General features: G+C 32.9%; 1 protein-coding gene across 1 annotated transcript; it reads left to right on the top strand.

Annotated features, from left to right (window-relative positions):
- Nucleotides 1-22: 22 nt before the first annotated feature.
- On the top strand, nt 23-9,699 carry LOC106055001 (methionine aminopeptidase 2-like). The gene is made up of 11 exons (XM_056026028.1): nt 23-286; nt 1,523-1,642; nt 2,156-2,212; nt 3,179-3,296; nt 3,666-3,771; nt 3,926-3,981; nt 4,513-4,694; nt 6,500-6,691; nt 7,237-7,340; nt 7,845-7,960; nt 8,589-9,699. Exons 1-11 carry the CDS (start codon nt 142-144, stop codon nt 8,839-8,841), a joined length of 1,449 nt encoding a protein of 482 aa, XP_055882003.1. The 5' UTR covers nt 23-141; the 3' UTR covers nt 8,842-9,699.
- Nucleotides 9,700-16,418: the final 6,719 nt, after the last annotated feature.

Raw genomic sequence — 16,418 nt, 5'->3', positions numbered from 1 at the left:
CTAGAGTCTATAGTCTATATCTATATTAATATTTACTTTGGTTGTAATATTTTCGTTAAATATCGTGATCACTTTTTAAGATATTTCTAGTCTATGAAGTGTGTAGAGCTATTTTAGTTCTAAAAAAAAAAAGAGAGAGCAATGGCTGCTGTCAAAACAGATCCCTGTAAAGAAACTAGCAAAGATGACGACTCTTTGAATACAGGTGTTATTGATGAACTGATAAGTCAGTCTGAAAATGGAGAATTAACAAAAAAGAAGAAGAAACGCAAGAAGAAGAAAAATAGTAGGTTTACAATAAATTCAATATTAAGTCAGTAAGAAGTGAACTGAAGTGAATGACTGAATGTGACTGACTGAATGTGACTGACTGAATGTGACTGACTGAAAGTGAAATGAAAAGAGTGAGTCTGCTGACACTTGAAGTTGATAGTCACTTGGTTGAGTCACTTAGTCAGCCCAGGTGTGTGAGTGTGAACCTTGCGTGTGTGACAGACACTGTAATGACTATAGTATATAATCTATATTATCTATATGAGTGTGACTGTGTGATAACAATTGACTGACTGTGAGTTGAATTTGAAAGTGAACCACTACACTGTGACTACAGGAATTACAGTTAGTTGAGTTAGAGTTAGAGATCAAGTTCAACAGTGACAAGACAAACTTAGTCGTTTTAGTAGTATTAAAACACTGGAGAAACACATCTCAACTAGACACTCTAATTAGTAGTATTTATAGATCTTAGTTTGCCGCTAATTAGTAGTATTTATAGATCTTAGTTTGACGTTTCTGTAGAAATTGAGATTTTACAAGGTGGGGGCTTGGGACCGGCAGATGGGGGAGTATTTAGATCTAGATCCATATGTAGAATTAATTACATTTACTACAGTATTACCCTGAGTATAGTTTTCTTACTATTAGAGACAATTGTAATTGTGTATTCATACTTATAGTGCTTATTTACTTATAAATACCCAATGACTAACTACTTCACTGTATTGCTGAAGATACTTGTTTAAGTGAAGAAATAACAGAAATCCTGTTTATTAAATAAAACACCTTAAATACTTGAGTTGAAATAATGAAAATATTGAACACACACTATAATTACTATAAACACACAAAATAACTTAATTTCAATAGTAGAGTCACATAAATAGACATGTAGTATGAAAATATTTGGAATGATCAAGGTTAATATCTTTTCTTGTTTATATACCCTTACTAAAATTGATGGAAGTGCTCAAAACATGTTTGTTAACTTTCTTTGCTTTTTTTTGGTATTGAGGAAAATCCATGTGTCAACTATTAGCAGTATAAGCAACTCATCACATCTTCTCAAAACTAATGTACAGTAAACATCCTTTACACAAAACATGAAACCTTGAGACATGCATTACATGGCACTTCTAAATTAGAAATTAACCTAGATTGTTCTTCTATTTTCTTTACATTTTTTTATTATCATTAGATATTGATTTGATTAAATTATTCACTATTGAAATTTTCTGTTTCTCAGATAATATAAGTAATGGGGAAACTAATGAAGAAGAAAATCCTACTAAAAGTGGAGATGTTGAGCTCATTGTTAAAGGAGTGGATGAACTGAAAGTTGAAGAAGAAGGACAAGATGGAAATGGTTAAATATTAACTTATTATAATTGCATAAAAGTATCTTACCATATATATATACATACTAAATACTAAAAAAAAATTTTTAGCTTTTCACTAGTTATTCCAATAAAACATTATTGATGATCAAAATTATTAGAGATAGATGACCACCTGTAAAACCACTTACACATAACTAATTTGTAATGATTCTCAAGGTACACAGTTTGAGAAGTCATGGCTAGTGCTTCGTTTATTAGTCTTGTTAACTTACTGACCAGTTTATTTTTTTTAGTTTCATTCTTCCATAAACTGTAAATTTTTCTTTTAGGAGTGTTCTATGTGGGGTGTCACATAACTGTGTTGTTGGGTTATTTTAAACATTGTTTAATTGTATAATTTTTAATTAAATTTTTAGAAAAATTTACTTGACGAAACTTTATAATCAAGATAAGAACTATTGTTTAATGCTAAAAAATTTTGTTTTCATTTATTTAATGTGAATCTTATCATTCTTAAACTGATATGTTGACACAAACAGATGAAAATGCTGAAGTTGATGGGAAAAAAAAGAAAAAGAAAAGCAAGAAAAAAAAAGGCAAGTAGATATATTTTTTGTTTTGTTCACAATCAACAATTTTTTTATAAAACTCACATTAAAGTATCTGAATAACTCAACTTCCTTCAATGTTGGGATGTCAGAGTTTATGCTTCTTGTGGTCTTGTCTTTGTCTCAAATGACCTATTTGTTTTGGTTCTGATCCAATGCTAATTTATTTCTGCAGCTTCTTATCTAGAAAAAACCCTTCTACTTTTCTACATTTTTTCTAATGGTGTCTTTATCTTGCAAATATGAGATTGAAAATCGTTCAACTGTAAATTCCTTCAGCATTTAATAATAATTTATTTATCAAGCACTGTTAACAAACAAAATGTAGGCTCAAGGCACTGTGATAACATTACAAACATAAACACAAGAGCTAAATAATCTTAAAAAGTTTTAAACAGATAGATCTTAATGTTCTTGAATGTAGTGTAGCATGCTGTCTGTCTGAGATCAATGGGGAGTGAGTTCTAAGCCTTTGGTCCATGCACCCAAAAATCCTGCAGGCCATAACTTTTGAGGGACAAACGTGGCACCGCTAGAAAAAGATATTTATGTAAACATCTGGGTCATCTAAGGGTCAAGAATTATGTAACAATTCAGAAAAGTCATTTAACAATACTATTAAAAGAAAGCATAGCTAATCTATAAGTGTCAGTAGTTATTGATCTTAGGTACTTTCCCTATGTTTCATTTTTTGTCAATCAAGTTATTCTACTATTCATATAATTTGTAAAAGTGCTTTTTGTTTTATATTAATTTTTTTCTTTCCTGGATTAACGTCTTATTGAATTGAGTTTGAAGAAATTTTACACTGTGTGTTTAAATAGAGAAACCTCCAAACACATATATGTTATGTTAATTGAGAGACAATACTATTCTCAAACAGGTCGTGACTTCTAACTCAAAATAACAGTATTATAAATTTTGTTGCAATCATTCTGTTGTCTTAAATTACAGCTGGGAATGAGGATGGGAAACAACAAACAGTGCCTCCATCAGTTCCTATAGCAGAGTTGTTCCCAAGTGGAAATTATCCTGTGGGAGAAATTATTGAATATCCAATCAATCAAGATGAGTAAGTATTTTTTTTTTATTGTTTTTGTTTTGTAATTTAAAGTATTTTTAAAAGATGAAACAGTAATTAGTAGCTTAGATAGATTGCCTTATTAATTGGCACCACTTGCTTAAAGCAATTTAAAGTTTGCCTCATCTTGAACTGCCAAACAAAATATTCTTTAATATTTGAAAACCTAAAATGTTTCTGTTATGAGCTGATGTAGTCATTGTAACTAATGAAAGTTTTGAAATAAAAGTATGTTTTCAGTTTGCTTCAAGTTTTAATTTAGGCTGTTAGGTTTTATTAGTATTATAGCGTTGAGGACTTAATTATGTATTACTTTGATCTAAGCTTTTAGTTACTATTCATTGAGTGACTACATTTCAGCCGAACTGCTATGAATCGAATGACCAATGCAGAAAAGAAAATGTTAGATTTGTCAAGTAGTCATTTATATGAAGACATGAGATTAGCTGCTGAAGCTCACAGACAGGTTTGTAGAGACTTAAATTTGTCCTTTGTTTAATTTGTTATTCATTTATTTCTACAATGTAGTTATAATTCAAAATGATAAAGACTGTTGAAGGCTTATGTTTACCTATTTTTTTTTTTTTTTTAATTATATGTGAATTATTTTTTTCTTTCAGACGAGAAAATACATGAAATCGATAATAAAACCTGGGATGGCTATGTTTGATATTTGGTAAATAAAACAGTTATAGGTCTGATTGTGTAGGAAAATTCAGTAAGGTTAAATAATAACTCTTTGACTCTAGATAACGTTGTCATCATTGTTTTGAATATATTTGTTTTTTTGCTGGATTGACATTCCTATTGTCAGTACTATAAAACTTTTTTTTTTCATTTTCATTCCCCAAATGTGTTTAAAAAATTGATTTTCAATAGTTTCCTTTTGTCAATCATCCAGATTTTTTTTTCTTTCAAAGGGTTTTTACCATGAACGATGTGCTTATAGAAAGCTACTTTAAACTTTTTTAATGTAGTGATATAAGCTCCAGATTTCCATATTGTTTTTCAATGTGCTATTTTATGTTTAGTGAACACAGTTATCATAAAAATATTTTTATTCAATTTGAATATTTTCTAGATCTCTGTGATGCTATTTAAAAAAAGTAAAATACTTCAATATTAGTGAACATTTTTTTTTTTCAAATATAAACTTTTCACTATTGCTTTGCTATCCATGTTTAATGTATTAGCTCCACCATTTCAGTGAAGAACTAGAAAGTACAGCCCGTAAACTGATTAAAGAAAATGGTTTAGAAGCTGGTCTGGCATTCCCCACTGGCTGTTCGCTTAACCATTGTGCAGCTCACTACACTCCCAATGCTGGGGACACCACAGTGCTGAGTTACGATGACGTTTGTAAAATTGACTTTGGCACTCACATAAATGGTAATGTCTAAATGTTAATTTTGTTCTTGTTGTAAATAAATGTCATGACCCATAGAATAATAAAAAAGTTGGTGAAATCAGATTTCAAGTTTGATTTATTAAAAGAATTAAGAAGTTAGGTGAAATAAGATTTTAAGTTTGATTTAGTAAAAGAATTAAGAAGTTAGGTGAAATAGATTTTAAGTTTGGTATAGTAAAATAACAGGTAAGGTGGACATATTGGTATGATAGGATAACAACTGAAATTGAAAGCACACACACAATTCAGCTTGAAAGCTGCAATGCCACTCAAACCATCATTTATATGCAGAACCTTCTTCAAGTGAACCAAAAATATCTATAATTGCACTTTGCTTTTTGTTAGGCAGTTCATTTTAAAGATAGATTGATTTGTGTGATATTGTTATATTGTATGTTATTGTTTTTTTAATACTGTTTTGTCTTTGTTTTCAAAGACATGCCAACTCCTTTAAGATCCAAAACTAAGCCCCTGTCTCTGACATTTGCTTTTTTAATTGAAACTTATTTGTACACATCTTGAAAAGGGTTTTAGCTTAAGGCCTTTGTCTATGTTTCAAAGATTACTGATTAGAATGTGAATAGATCTTTCCGTCCACATTAGTCATTAATATTGGATTTTGTAATCATTTGAACGACTGCATTTTTCAAGACTTTTTTCTTTGATTTTGTTTGGTTATATTAAATATATCTAAATGCTTCTAATTTCAAACTAATATTATAATTGTATGTGTCACATTTCTTTGCCTAGTTACTCACTTTGTATGAATTGGTGATCTATGCTTAGAATTATCATTTTCTATTCAATTTCCTATTCTCTTCTTTGGCTTGGTGGTCACATTGATATATAGTATGAGCTTTATAAGCTATTTGAAAATTATGCTTAATTTTAATTTTTATGACACCTTATTGCAGTGAACAGAAAAATATTTTAGTAAATCCTTGCTAAGAATTCATTTTCTTTAAGCAGAATACAATTTCTTAATAACTCAATCTTTTCATGTATCGATTTTCCACCTTTATGCTCATGGCCATCCTTAGGGCACTGCAACCTATGCGACAGCAGTGAACCCAGCACTTTCATCGGACCTGCGCTAATTCGAGGTGTAAATTATTAAATTAAACCATTTTATAACTTATAACAGATTTTCCGTGTCCTCCTGATTTACCAGTAGCTTTCCGAAATCTCCTGAAATTGCAAAATATACGAAAAAGTACTGGATTTCTCCGGAAATTATTAAAATCTCCTGAAATATAGAAAAAATTGTCATTTGTGGGTGTCATTCTGGGCATAGGCGATCAACCACAGCTTCCTCCAGGTGTGTCGGTTCTGGGTGAACTTCTCCAACTGTCTCCATGTCTTGCCCATTCGGCTTGGCATCTACATCCAAATCTGGGCCATTCCATGGTCCTCTTTACATGGGGATTCCAGGTGATCTTAAATAAAACTTGCTAAGGGTGTGGCCTATCCATTGCCCGGGTTTCTTAAGGACATCTAGTTTAATAAAGCTGCTGCTTTTGTTCTTTGCTTTATCTAGTTTTTATGAATTGTTCATCTAATAACCTTTGTGGTCCTCAATTTTACATCTATATAATCTCATCTTTGGTTTAATAGAAAATATACTGCAAGTGTTTTTATTATTACTTTGCTAATAATGTAACTCTTTTTCTTTTTTAAATTATTTATTTTCAGTATTTTAGCACATTTAATAAAAACAGAGTTCATCCTATCTCAACTTTTTTACATACATTTTTTTGAGTTTAAAGTTGTGTGTTTTTTACTGCAGGTCACCTTGTTGATTGTGCCTTCACTCTTACCTTCAACCCAAAGTATGACAATTTGTTGTTAGCTGTTAAGGAAGCCACCAATGCTGGTATTCGTGCATCTGGCATAGATGTCAGGCTATGCGATGTGGGTGAAGAAATTCAGGAGGTGATGGAATCTTATGAAGTAGAACTGGATGGAAAAACTTATCAAGGTTATTTTTTTTTTCAAGTAGTTTGAATGGTCAACAGGTTTCTTTAGCCAGTTGTTTCCAAAGTTTTTGTGTGACTTAGTTTAAAAAAAGGTACCTTTTTAGACATTGTGTTCTATGGGTCAGAAAATTTAAGTCATCTGTTTCTATGGCTGATGGTAAACAAGGTTGTCATATGGACAACACAAAGACCAATCAGGTAGTACTTAAGTTAGGGCATCCTTAAAATCAAGAAATACAAATCTCAGAATTCAAACTTGAGACCCCTGGGTTTGGGAGCCATGGGATTTACAACCCAGCCACCACCATCCACTCCTAACACAGTAACCAGCCTTTATATTTGCCCCTCTAAAATTATGTTCTAGTTTTAACACTAAGAAAATGTTTACATTATTCCAGCCTTACATTCAAAAGTAGATCTGCCTGTTCCTGTTAGGTCTTGAGAGTTATCATATTGGCAGTTAAGTGCTCAGCAACTTGATTAACCAATTCACTACTTTATATATCTAGTCTGTAATCATGATGAAATTCTCTTTATTTTCTATTAGTTAAACCAATCAGGAATCTAAATGGGCACTCAGTTGGTCACTATAGAGTCCATGGAGGGAAAACAGTACCTATTGTTAAAGGAGGAGAAGCTACCAAAATGGAGGTATGTTATTAAGTTTTATCATTAAAAGGATTACGCTGGAATTGTAAAATGAAAATTCCCAGAAATGAAAAATAGCAGTCTTCTCTAGAATCTGGAATTACCATCTTCCATCTTGTTGTGTAGTTTCTCTTAAGTTTTAATGTTGCTAGGATATATAAGGATGGAAACAAAATTAAAGTCAGTAAATAAATGTGGTTCTACTGTAAAGATTCTTGTTATTTCAAGAATTTTTTTTTTAATATACAGGTCATTTTACTTGAGAAACTACATATTACATTTAAACTAATTTAAGTTCAAGATTTTGATCCTGTAAAGCATTCGATTGGAAATAGATAAGTCACAAACATTGTGACATTCTCATTTTTACTCATTTTTGTATTGAGGCCTAGAGTTAAGCTAATAAAAAAAATTGTTTAATTTAGAAAGAAAAATTTAATGATTGTGGAATTCATATTTAAATTGTTTGCTTTTTCATACAAAAACAAAAATGATTCATCTTTTCAGGAAGGTGAAGTGTATGCCATTGAAACTTTTGGCAGCACTGGTAAAGGTCATGTCCATGATGACATGGAAGTTTCCCATTACATGAAAAATTTTGAAGTTGGACATGTTCCTCTCAGGTAATGGTCATATAACTAGATCATTGGTTCTAGAAACAGATGTTATGAATAACTAGATCTCTTGTATCGACCTGTATTAAACATGGTTTAAAAGTGCTATTGTGAATTTACAAAATTATCAACAATTCGATTTAATGGAGAAAATATAGTCATAAATGAAACATTTTTATGCAAAATATTTCTTATGAAATTATATTTGAAATAAAAAGTACTATGAAATTTTACCATTTTCTCTCAGTGATAGACGGATTTATATAGTTAATGTCAACATATCTATCATCATTTCAATGAGTTTGTTTGTCAAGAAATGTGTATTTTTCATTAATTAAATTCAGAATATTACCATTAAATTTTTATTTTAAATTGTAAACATTTTTTACTGGGTTTTTTAATAAATATTTTTGACTTTTCATTTTTTTTTTAAATTAGCAAATGAAAAAGCATAACAGTTTTTATGTTCATTAATTATTAACTGATTTATGTTTTTTTTTTATAAAACTTTTTTTTAAACGTTTGATCCTATTGCTATTAAAGAACTAGTTCTATTTAAATATTTAATTATAAAGCCTCATTTATTTTGTAACTAAAACTGTATCCTCTCTCATATCATTACTCGATTAATTTACAGATTGGCTAAATCCAAACAACTTCTGAATGTCATCAATCAGAACTTTGGCACCTTGGCTTTCTGTCGCCGCTGGCTGGATCGTCTGGGACAAACTAAATATCTGATGGCCTTGAAAAATCTCTGTGATGTTGGCATTGTTGATCCTTACCCACCACTCTGTGACCAGAAAGGCTGCTACACTGCACAGTATGAACACACTATCATACTGAGGCCTACATGTAAAGAAGTGGTCACCCGGGGAGATGACTATTAGCTTAAATCACTTGGGTTTACTGCAATTCCCTAAGCTGCTCAGTGGAACAGTCCGGTTTATTTTGTCTGACACCACAATGTGATTAAACACATTTCAAGATAAAGAGATCTTCAACTTGTTATTTGTAGAATATGATTAGGATCATAACTCCAGATATTTTCAATCTAAAATGTATAACTTCCACTGTAAATTTAGGAGACCAAATCTGCCATAGCCCCTTTTCAAGTAACATCTATTCATAATATAATCAGACATTAATCATTAACATTTATTAGTTTTAAAAAAATAATAAAAAAGTTGACACAAAATAGCTTCCCTAATAATACATTTCAATTTTAATATATTTCTGTTAACACTCGTACATTGATGTTGTAATTGGCCTCCAGTTTATATTTATTGTTTGATATCAATTATTAAAAAAAAAAAATTATTGTTTAAACTTTTTTTTTTAAATCTTAAATTTCTTCAGATTAAAAAAACATTTCTCTGAACATTTAAAACATAACAGCTAAATCTAAAAGTAACAAAAATCAATCTTAAGTTCACTCATTGTAGACACCCTGTGGATGATGTAAATATATAATCTCTATACATCCTGCTAATGTAACCCTTTGTGAATCCTCTCTCCTTGCTATGTTTTATACTGACAAACGGGTTTTGGTTTTCAGTGGCTTGTATATACTTTTTCTTTAGATTTCTAGGACATTGAATATTGTAATGTCATGCTTGTTGTGTTATGAAACTTAAACTGTCGGAAACATCTGTGCTTTTTGGTTCCTCACATTGATTTTAATTTGCCAGGATTTACAAAGGGTTAAATGTGATGAAGAAACCATTAAAATTTATTGAAAAAAAAAACATTTTCTTTCGTTTTTAATGCTTGAATATTTTAGCAATTATTGGAAAAATATTTGATTAAAGATTGATTGTATTAGAATTGAAGCTCCGGAGTGAATTTTACCTTTTAGACCCAAATGGTGTGTATGGCAGATGAAGTTGATTTAGGATTGCCAATGGTTAGCAAGTGCCACAATGACCACACACATTCATTTGTCTGGTCAGGGTGGCTGCCTTGTCTTGCTGTATGACAGTATGTGTTGTGGACTGTCATTTGGTTGTGTCCATGGTCAGGGTTAATAACCCTGCCTACTGCCATCCCCTGTGGTCCTGCAGGAGGTTTGGATTAGGGAATATATTATTACAGGCCAGACAAACCAGTTATATAAAATAAAACCATCACACTAGTTTATCACATAACTTATATCAACTCTCTCTAGTAAAGAGATTGTATGCTATTTGTCTGACATCCAATCTAGGATCAAGCTTAAATATTGTACAATTATTTCTTTTACCTGACAACACAAGAATCAATTTAAAAAATCAATTAGTTAATTAACTATTGGTAATTAATTATTTTGTTAGGTATCTCGAACAAGGGAAGAAATTGTTTTTGACTTAAGTTGTGGTATAAGCCGAATTAGTCCCCTTTTGTAGGCGTGTTTGTTTCCTTGACACAAATCTTCTCATAATGACTGTTATAAGTGTTATTCTACTTGTCCATAGGTAACCCCAGTCTCTTGAGAGAATCTCACCCTTTCTGTCCTTCTGATTATTTTTTTTTAATTAAAGCTAGCCAAAACCTCATACAGTAGGCGATAATGACAAGCAGGATTCAGACTAAGATACTGAGTCCGAAACATTTCACGCTATCAGCCTTGGCCATCATTACTATTATTGAAGAAAAGAAAACTATGCTATCATCTAATCAGCTGCTCAGGATATCAGTTTTTATCAGCCAAAATCTTTATGAAATTATATCACTATCTATAGCTATGAAACAATACATTATATCAGTTGCGTAGCCATATGGCTTTAGGGGTGCAGAAAAGGGGGGGGGGGGGACTTGGCCTACTTAGGGCCCCTTGCAATTCGACATCATGACATAAGATAATGTAATTAATAAATATACGTCTAAATTCATGAAATAAGACAATGTACTTAATAAATATATGTCTAAATTCGTTTATAATGCTTTATGTGCAGCAAAGGCATCTATAACATCATCAAGATCAATGCTGTCTAGTATTTTTCTCCACTGACATTTAAAGCCATACTGCTAAGCGTCACTGTGCTCCTGAGATAGTTTTTTGGTTATCTTGAATTTCGAGAATGAGAATAGCAGTATTCGGGTGGAAGTTGCCAAGTTTGGGCACACATCGTTACGCCAGCTTCCTCAATATGTCAATTGGTGATTGTGGCACTGGTTTGTTGATGAAAAGTGGTAGTGCAGCAATGACATCATTGAACAAGCGATTTGCCTGCATTTCATCAAACAGGAAAAAGTAACTCAGTTTTTCATCAGCATGTCATCATCCATAGACTCCATTGGTGTATTGGTTCAAGAAGAAACCCAAAGGTGTCCACGTGGTTTTCCAGCCTTTGGAATCTGTCCTTCATCTCCATATAAAGTCTGTCGAAACACGTTTGAATAGCAGTTCTAATGACAGTCGTACATTCTCCACTCCCCATCAAGTCTTTTCTTTCTTCTGTTTGTTGGCAACTTGTTGGCAATTTACGGATTGTGCTGGCGTATTTACAAATCCATATTCACAACCTTCGTTTGCTTTTTCGATGGATTGGGTGATCAGTTTCGTCTGTTTCTCATTTTGCAAAAAGCATAAAGGGATCTAAATCTCTTCAGCAGCTTTCATTCACAATTTTCCACTGCATGAAGAAGATTATGCACTGCTTCTAGTGTCCATTCTTTCAGTTGTTGATTCAGAAAGTTTCTCCAACAGATTGATGATTTTGTCAATATGCAAGGAAACTACCGACGTAGCTTCTTCTCTTGAGGATTAACCTTGTACACTTGTACTACTCTCCTTTTTTAATTTCCTGGCTCCAGCTGCTTTCAGTTTTGCTATAATCTTTGGGGTGAAGGGAAAAAAAATTGAGCAATTAATGTAGCCTACGGTTCCAAAAAAAACCTCATTTATTGTGGCTGCGTCATCATAGGTTTGACCTCTGCACAGATCAAAGTCCAGTCCAATGTTTTTAAGAGTTTTCAGAACAATTTCTTCATAATGTTGTGCAGCTGACTTCACAATTTCAAAGTAATCAAGGGGTGACTCTTTTATTTTGAAATTGTCGACCAAGCAACGAACTATAAGCTTAGGGATACTTGTAGGCATACTTGGTGAGAAGCAACTATTGACAACTATAATGATAATGAAACAAACCCAATTTAGGCCTACCAATTTACTCCCTGAGAGTATAACCCCGCACAGAAAGAGTTAATCTGTGTGGAATACTTGCAACAGGGTCACTAACTAAAATAACAACGTGAATAGCAAGATTACATGGCAGTGGCGTAATATTTTATTTAATGAACAAAAATTTCGGACACTTGTTCGGGGGACCCCTCAAGTGAGGGGCCTGGGGGACATTCGAATTTGGACCCTACCCTAGCTATGCCACAGCATTATACTTGCTGTTTGAAAGCTCTACTTTGTGACTAGTAAGATTATTTTACTCTATGGTTTACAATTTACCAAAGAAGTTTTTCAACTTATATAATATGGTGCAAGACAATTGAAGAATGAGAACCTATCTTTTTAAATAATTAGTAAGCCTACTTTCAATTTATTTATCCCCACACCTAGTCGTATTGAATAATAAATCAGCACCACATCAACCACGCACCCCCCCCCCCAAGCAATACTAAAACCAGCAGGGCCTACGTCATCTCATTTCTGACTAGCATTAGCTAGGGAACCCATGGAGATACCACTAGGCCTATTTATAATGTATAGCCCTCATAATTAGTAGGCCTAATTATGCTAAATTATAATAGGGCTGGGATTAGGATACTGGGAAATACCTAGTAAACACAAACTTACACTGTATAACCACATCACATCCCCATGCAGGGCTCACAAACACCCTTCTGCAGGGAACAGTATGAGCCTACCAGGGAAAGAAGAAGACGCAGAATATATATTAAGCGACGAGAAGACATCAAAGAATGGACGAGCCTTATATAGCTATAATATATAATTGAAAGACAGTCTACTCAAAGCGAGCCGAAAGACAGTGAGGAATGGTGTCTTAACGTTTTCTAGGCATATTTTAGACAGCTATATAGAAAAATAATGGCTATCTAGTCTTAATAATAATAATAATCTTTATTGTCCATATGGAAATGTGTCTTACAATTTGTGCATTACACCAAACAAAAAACATTATAACTATAAGAACCCAAAGTGTACATTCACACCAGACGCACTCATAATTTACATGTGACAAAGTTTATATCAGATTGTTCTTATTTAATGGTTTGATTGCCAGGGGAACAAAAGAGTGTTTGTGTCTGTTTGTCTTTGCCATCGGTGTCCTGTATCTCTTTTGTGATGGTAAAATCACAAAATCCTGACACAAAGGGTGATTCTTTATTTTGAGGATCTTGTTAGCTTTTTTATAGATGTTTGTCTCAAACAACTGCCCAAATGGGGTTTGTTTTTTGCCAATGATTTTACCAGCAGCATTTAGGATTCTATAAAGTTTATTTTTAATACTCAGATTGCCATACCAGGCAGTGATATTGAAACTTAAAATATTGCAGATGTGAGCGTGATAAAACATAGCCAAGGTGCTGCAAACACCTTTTCCCTTTTGGTAAGCAAATTGTAAAGGCTCTAACTTACAACAAAGATCATTCAGAAGAAACATTGTAACCAATTTTTCTAAACATTTAGACACAATTTAATGGAAGTAAGTGAAACAGGTCTATAGTCATTCATTTCCTTCGGTTTGGAAACCTTTGGCTCAGGTACAATTATAGATGACTTCCACACAGCTGGTATCTCATGGTTTAGTAATGAAGTAGAAAAAAATATCTTGGAAAGGTTCAGCTAGTTGTTCAGCACATTCTTTTAAGATTCGCCCTTTTATTCCATCAGGCCCACCAGCTTTGATTGGGTTGACGTTTTTGAAAATGTTACAAACTTGCTCTTTAGTAATCGCTAATTCTAAACAGTTGTTAACATTGCCATTCTTAAGGGCTTTGAGTCTTAGATAATTAAAATCTTTCGTGTCGAAGCGACAATAGAAATCATTTAACTCGTTGGCTAATGTTTTTTTCGTCTCTTGTAGCAAGATTATTTTTAATTTTGACTTGTGCTCCTGCCATTTTGTTCATGATGCCCCACGCCTGTCTCATGTCACTTGTCTTAATCGAGTCTTCCAGCTTGGTGCGGTAGTTTCTCCTCTCTTCCTCAAGAACGATGTTGAGATTTCGTTGATCTCTTTTCCTTGTCTGTCCATCGCCACTCATTTATGTTCTTTTCTTTTTTATTATTTCCCTTTTTATTTTTGCAGTGACCCATGGTTTATTGTTGGGGTATATCTTGATGTTCTTAGTACTGATAGGCCAACACATGTTTTCACAGAATTTGATGTAATTTGTCACTGCGTCGATCCATTCTTCCAGATTTGAAGTGGTCTCTTTAAACAAATTCCAGTCTGTGCAGTCTAGACATCCCTGTAGTTTGAGAATATTGTCTTGAGTCCATTCTTGTACGTTTTTTTGAATGATTTTTCCTTCTTTAAGTTTCGTGCGGTAAGTAGGCAGCAGTTGTAGGCCTATATACTGTTTTGTGGTCCGATATGATCCTAGTGGTGATGTTACAGTAACATAAGTCCAGAGTCTGTGGTAAACTGTGCTTCGGACATCACAATGGGCCCGAGCGAGTTCGAACCCTGATGCCCGCCGTCATCCTCTGTGTATCTGTCATTCTGCAGGAAGTTTGCTATTTCATTTTTGAAGATCTGCTGAATTAAAATTAGTCCCTATAAACTTTATAAAGCAAACAAAAAGTGGTCCTTTGTTGTTGTTGTTTTTTTTAAGGGATTTATACGCTCATGAAATTATTATACTTTATTATTATTTATTGTAGTCTTCACGGAGTTGTGTAGTCATGGAACGAGGTGTAGTTTTTAGGCTATAAAATAAAATCAAAACTAATTCTAACCACTTTGAACATGTTGTTGGAAGTTGAACTTTGACTTTAACAAGGAAAAATAGATGCACATTGTGCAGTCACATGATCACGAGTGACACAACGCGGGGGACCGAGTTTAAAGGGCGAAGTGACACTTCTCAATATAAGTGGGATATGGGTGTCAGTGTATGTGTAGTAAGTACACTGTAGTTGAAATACCCATAGTCAACAATATAATCATATGACTATGACTACGTACAATACATTGTTTTCTACTTTCCATGTGATATTGTTGTAGCAGTTACATTGCATAGATTTGGATGTAACAAAACATCCCACTGTACTAATTTTTTAAAAATTAAAGCGTAAGTTTTAGTTTAAAATATAGATCTAAGTCTTCAGATCTCGATTTAGTCAATCTACTAGATCTAAATCTAGTACACTTTTTCTAGAAATTCTAAATTGAGGTCAGGCTTGTTTATGTTTTTATACTGCTGCAAACAGCTGTCTGCTTTTTTTTTTTTTTTTTTTTTTTTTTTTTTTTTTTTAGAGTATATTATAGATCTAGAGCTCTAATAATAATAATAAATATTAAATAAATATAGCTATCGACTGTAGAATATAATCTATGTCATCAGATCGAATATAGTATATATAAATATTATAGATTTAGATGTAATCTATCTATAACTCTATTAATATGTGAATAGATATAGATATAGCCTATAATATATCTAATGATGTGACAGATGTCTAATCTAAAGATTAGATCAAGACATGGGCGTAGCCAGGATTAATTTTCGTGAGCAAGAGGGAGCTACACTCACACTGCTACAGTCAGTGCAGCTTATGAATTTTAACATTTTATTAAATTTTAATATGGTCATTGTCAAATCTCAGGAGTTTGAGCTTTCTGTTTCAGACCACAAACTACAACTTCTGGGATGCTTTTTTTTTTTTACCATAGGATTACCTTTCTTCTTGACCCTCTCCATACTTCATATTAATTTATTATACAATGACAATATGAAGCACCATCACCAAGCTCTTCAACACCATGGTTAATAATGTTTAGCCAATACAACTTTCTGACTGGAAAACCACCATTAATTAGCACCTTGAAAAAAAATCCAGGTATTCATCAATACATGCCTGAGGAAGATTCTTATGATCCACTGGTCAAACTAGATCTTGAATAAGTAACTTTGGCAAAGAACAAAAAGCAGCAGCCCATTGAAGTAGATATCCTCAGAGATGCTGGAGATGGATTGGTTACAGCCTTCTTAAGCCTGCATCCAACATGACAAGGCAAGCCCAAGGAAAGAGGAAGAGGGGACAGCCCGGGATTACATTTCAGCACAATATGGAAGCAGATGCCAAACAGACAGGCAAGATATGGGGACAGTTGGATTCGAGAGACTCGTCCAGAACAAAGACACCTGGAGGAAGCTGGTTGGTAGCCTATGCCCCAGACTGAACCTCAGGCAGAGATGAGATGAGATGATAATTAATACTGATACTAGTCTATATATATTCTCTTCTATGCTTCTCTTTTGGTGTACACTCTTTTGGTCAATA

Source organism: Biomphalaria glabrata, chromosome 4 (assembly GCF_947242115.1).
Source record: "Biomphalaria glabrata chromosome 4, xgBioGlab47.1, whole genome shotgun sequence".
Classification (NCBI taxonomy): Eukaryota; Metazoa; Mollusca; class Gastropoda; family Planorbidae; genus Biomphalaria; species Biomphalaria glabrata.
This window is presented reverse-complemented; position numbering and strand designations above follow the sequence as displayed.

Excerpts from the sequence above, each read along its gene's own strand:
- LOC106055001 (XM_056026028.1), top strand. The coding sequence starts at position 142 with ATGGCTGCTGTCAAAACAGATCCCTGTAAAGAAACTAGCAAAGATGAC. Across the intron at positions 1,643-2,155 it reads AGAAGGACAAGATGGAAATG|ATGAAAATGCTGAAGTTGAT; the intron begins GTTAAATATTAA and ends TGACACAAACAG. Across the intron at positions 3,297-3,665 it reads TATCCAATCAATCAAGATGA|CCGAACTGCTATGAATCGAA; the intron begins GTAAGTATTTTT and ends ACTACATTTCAG.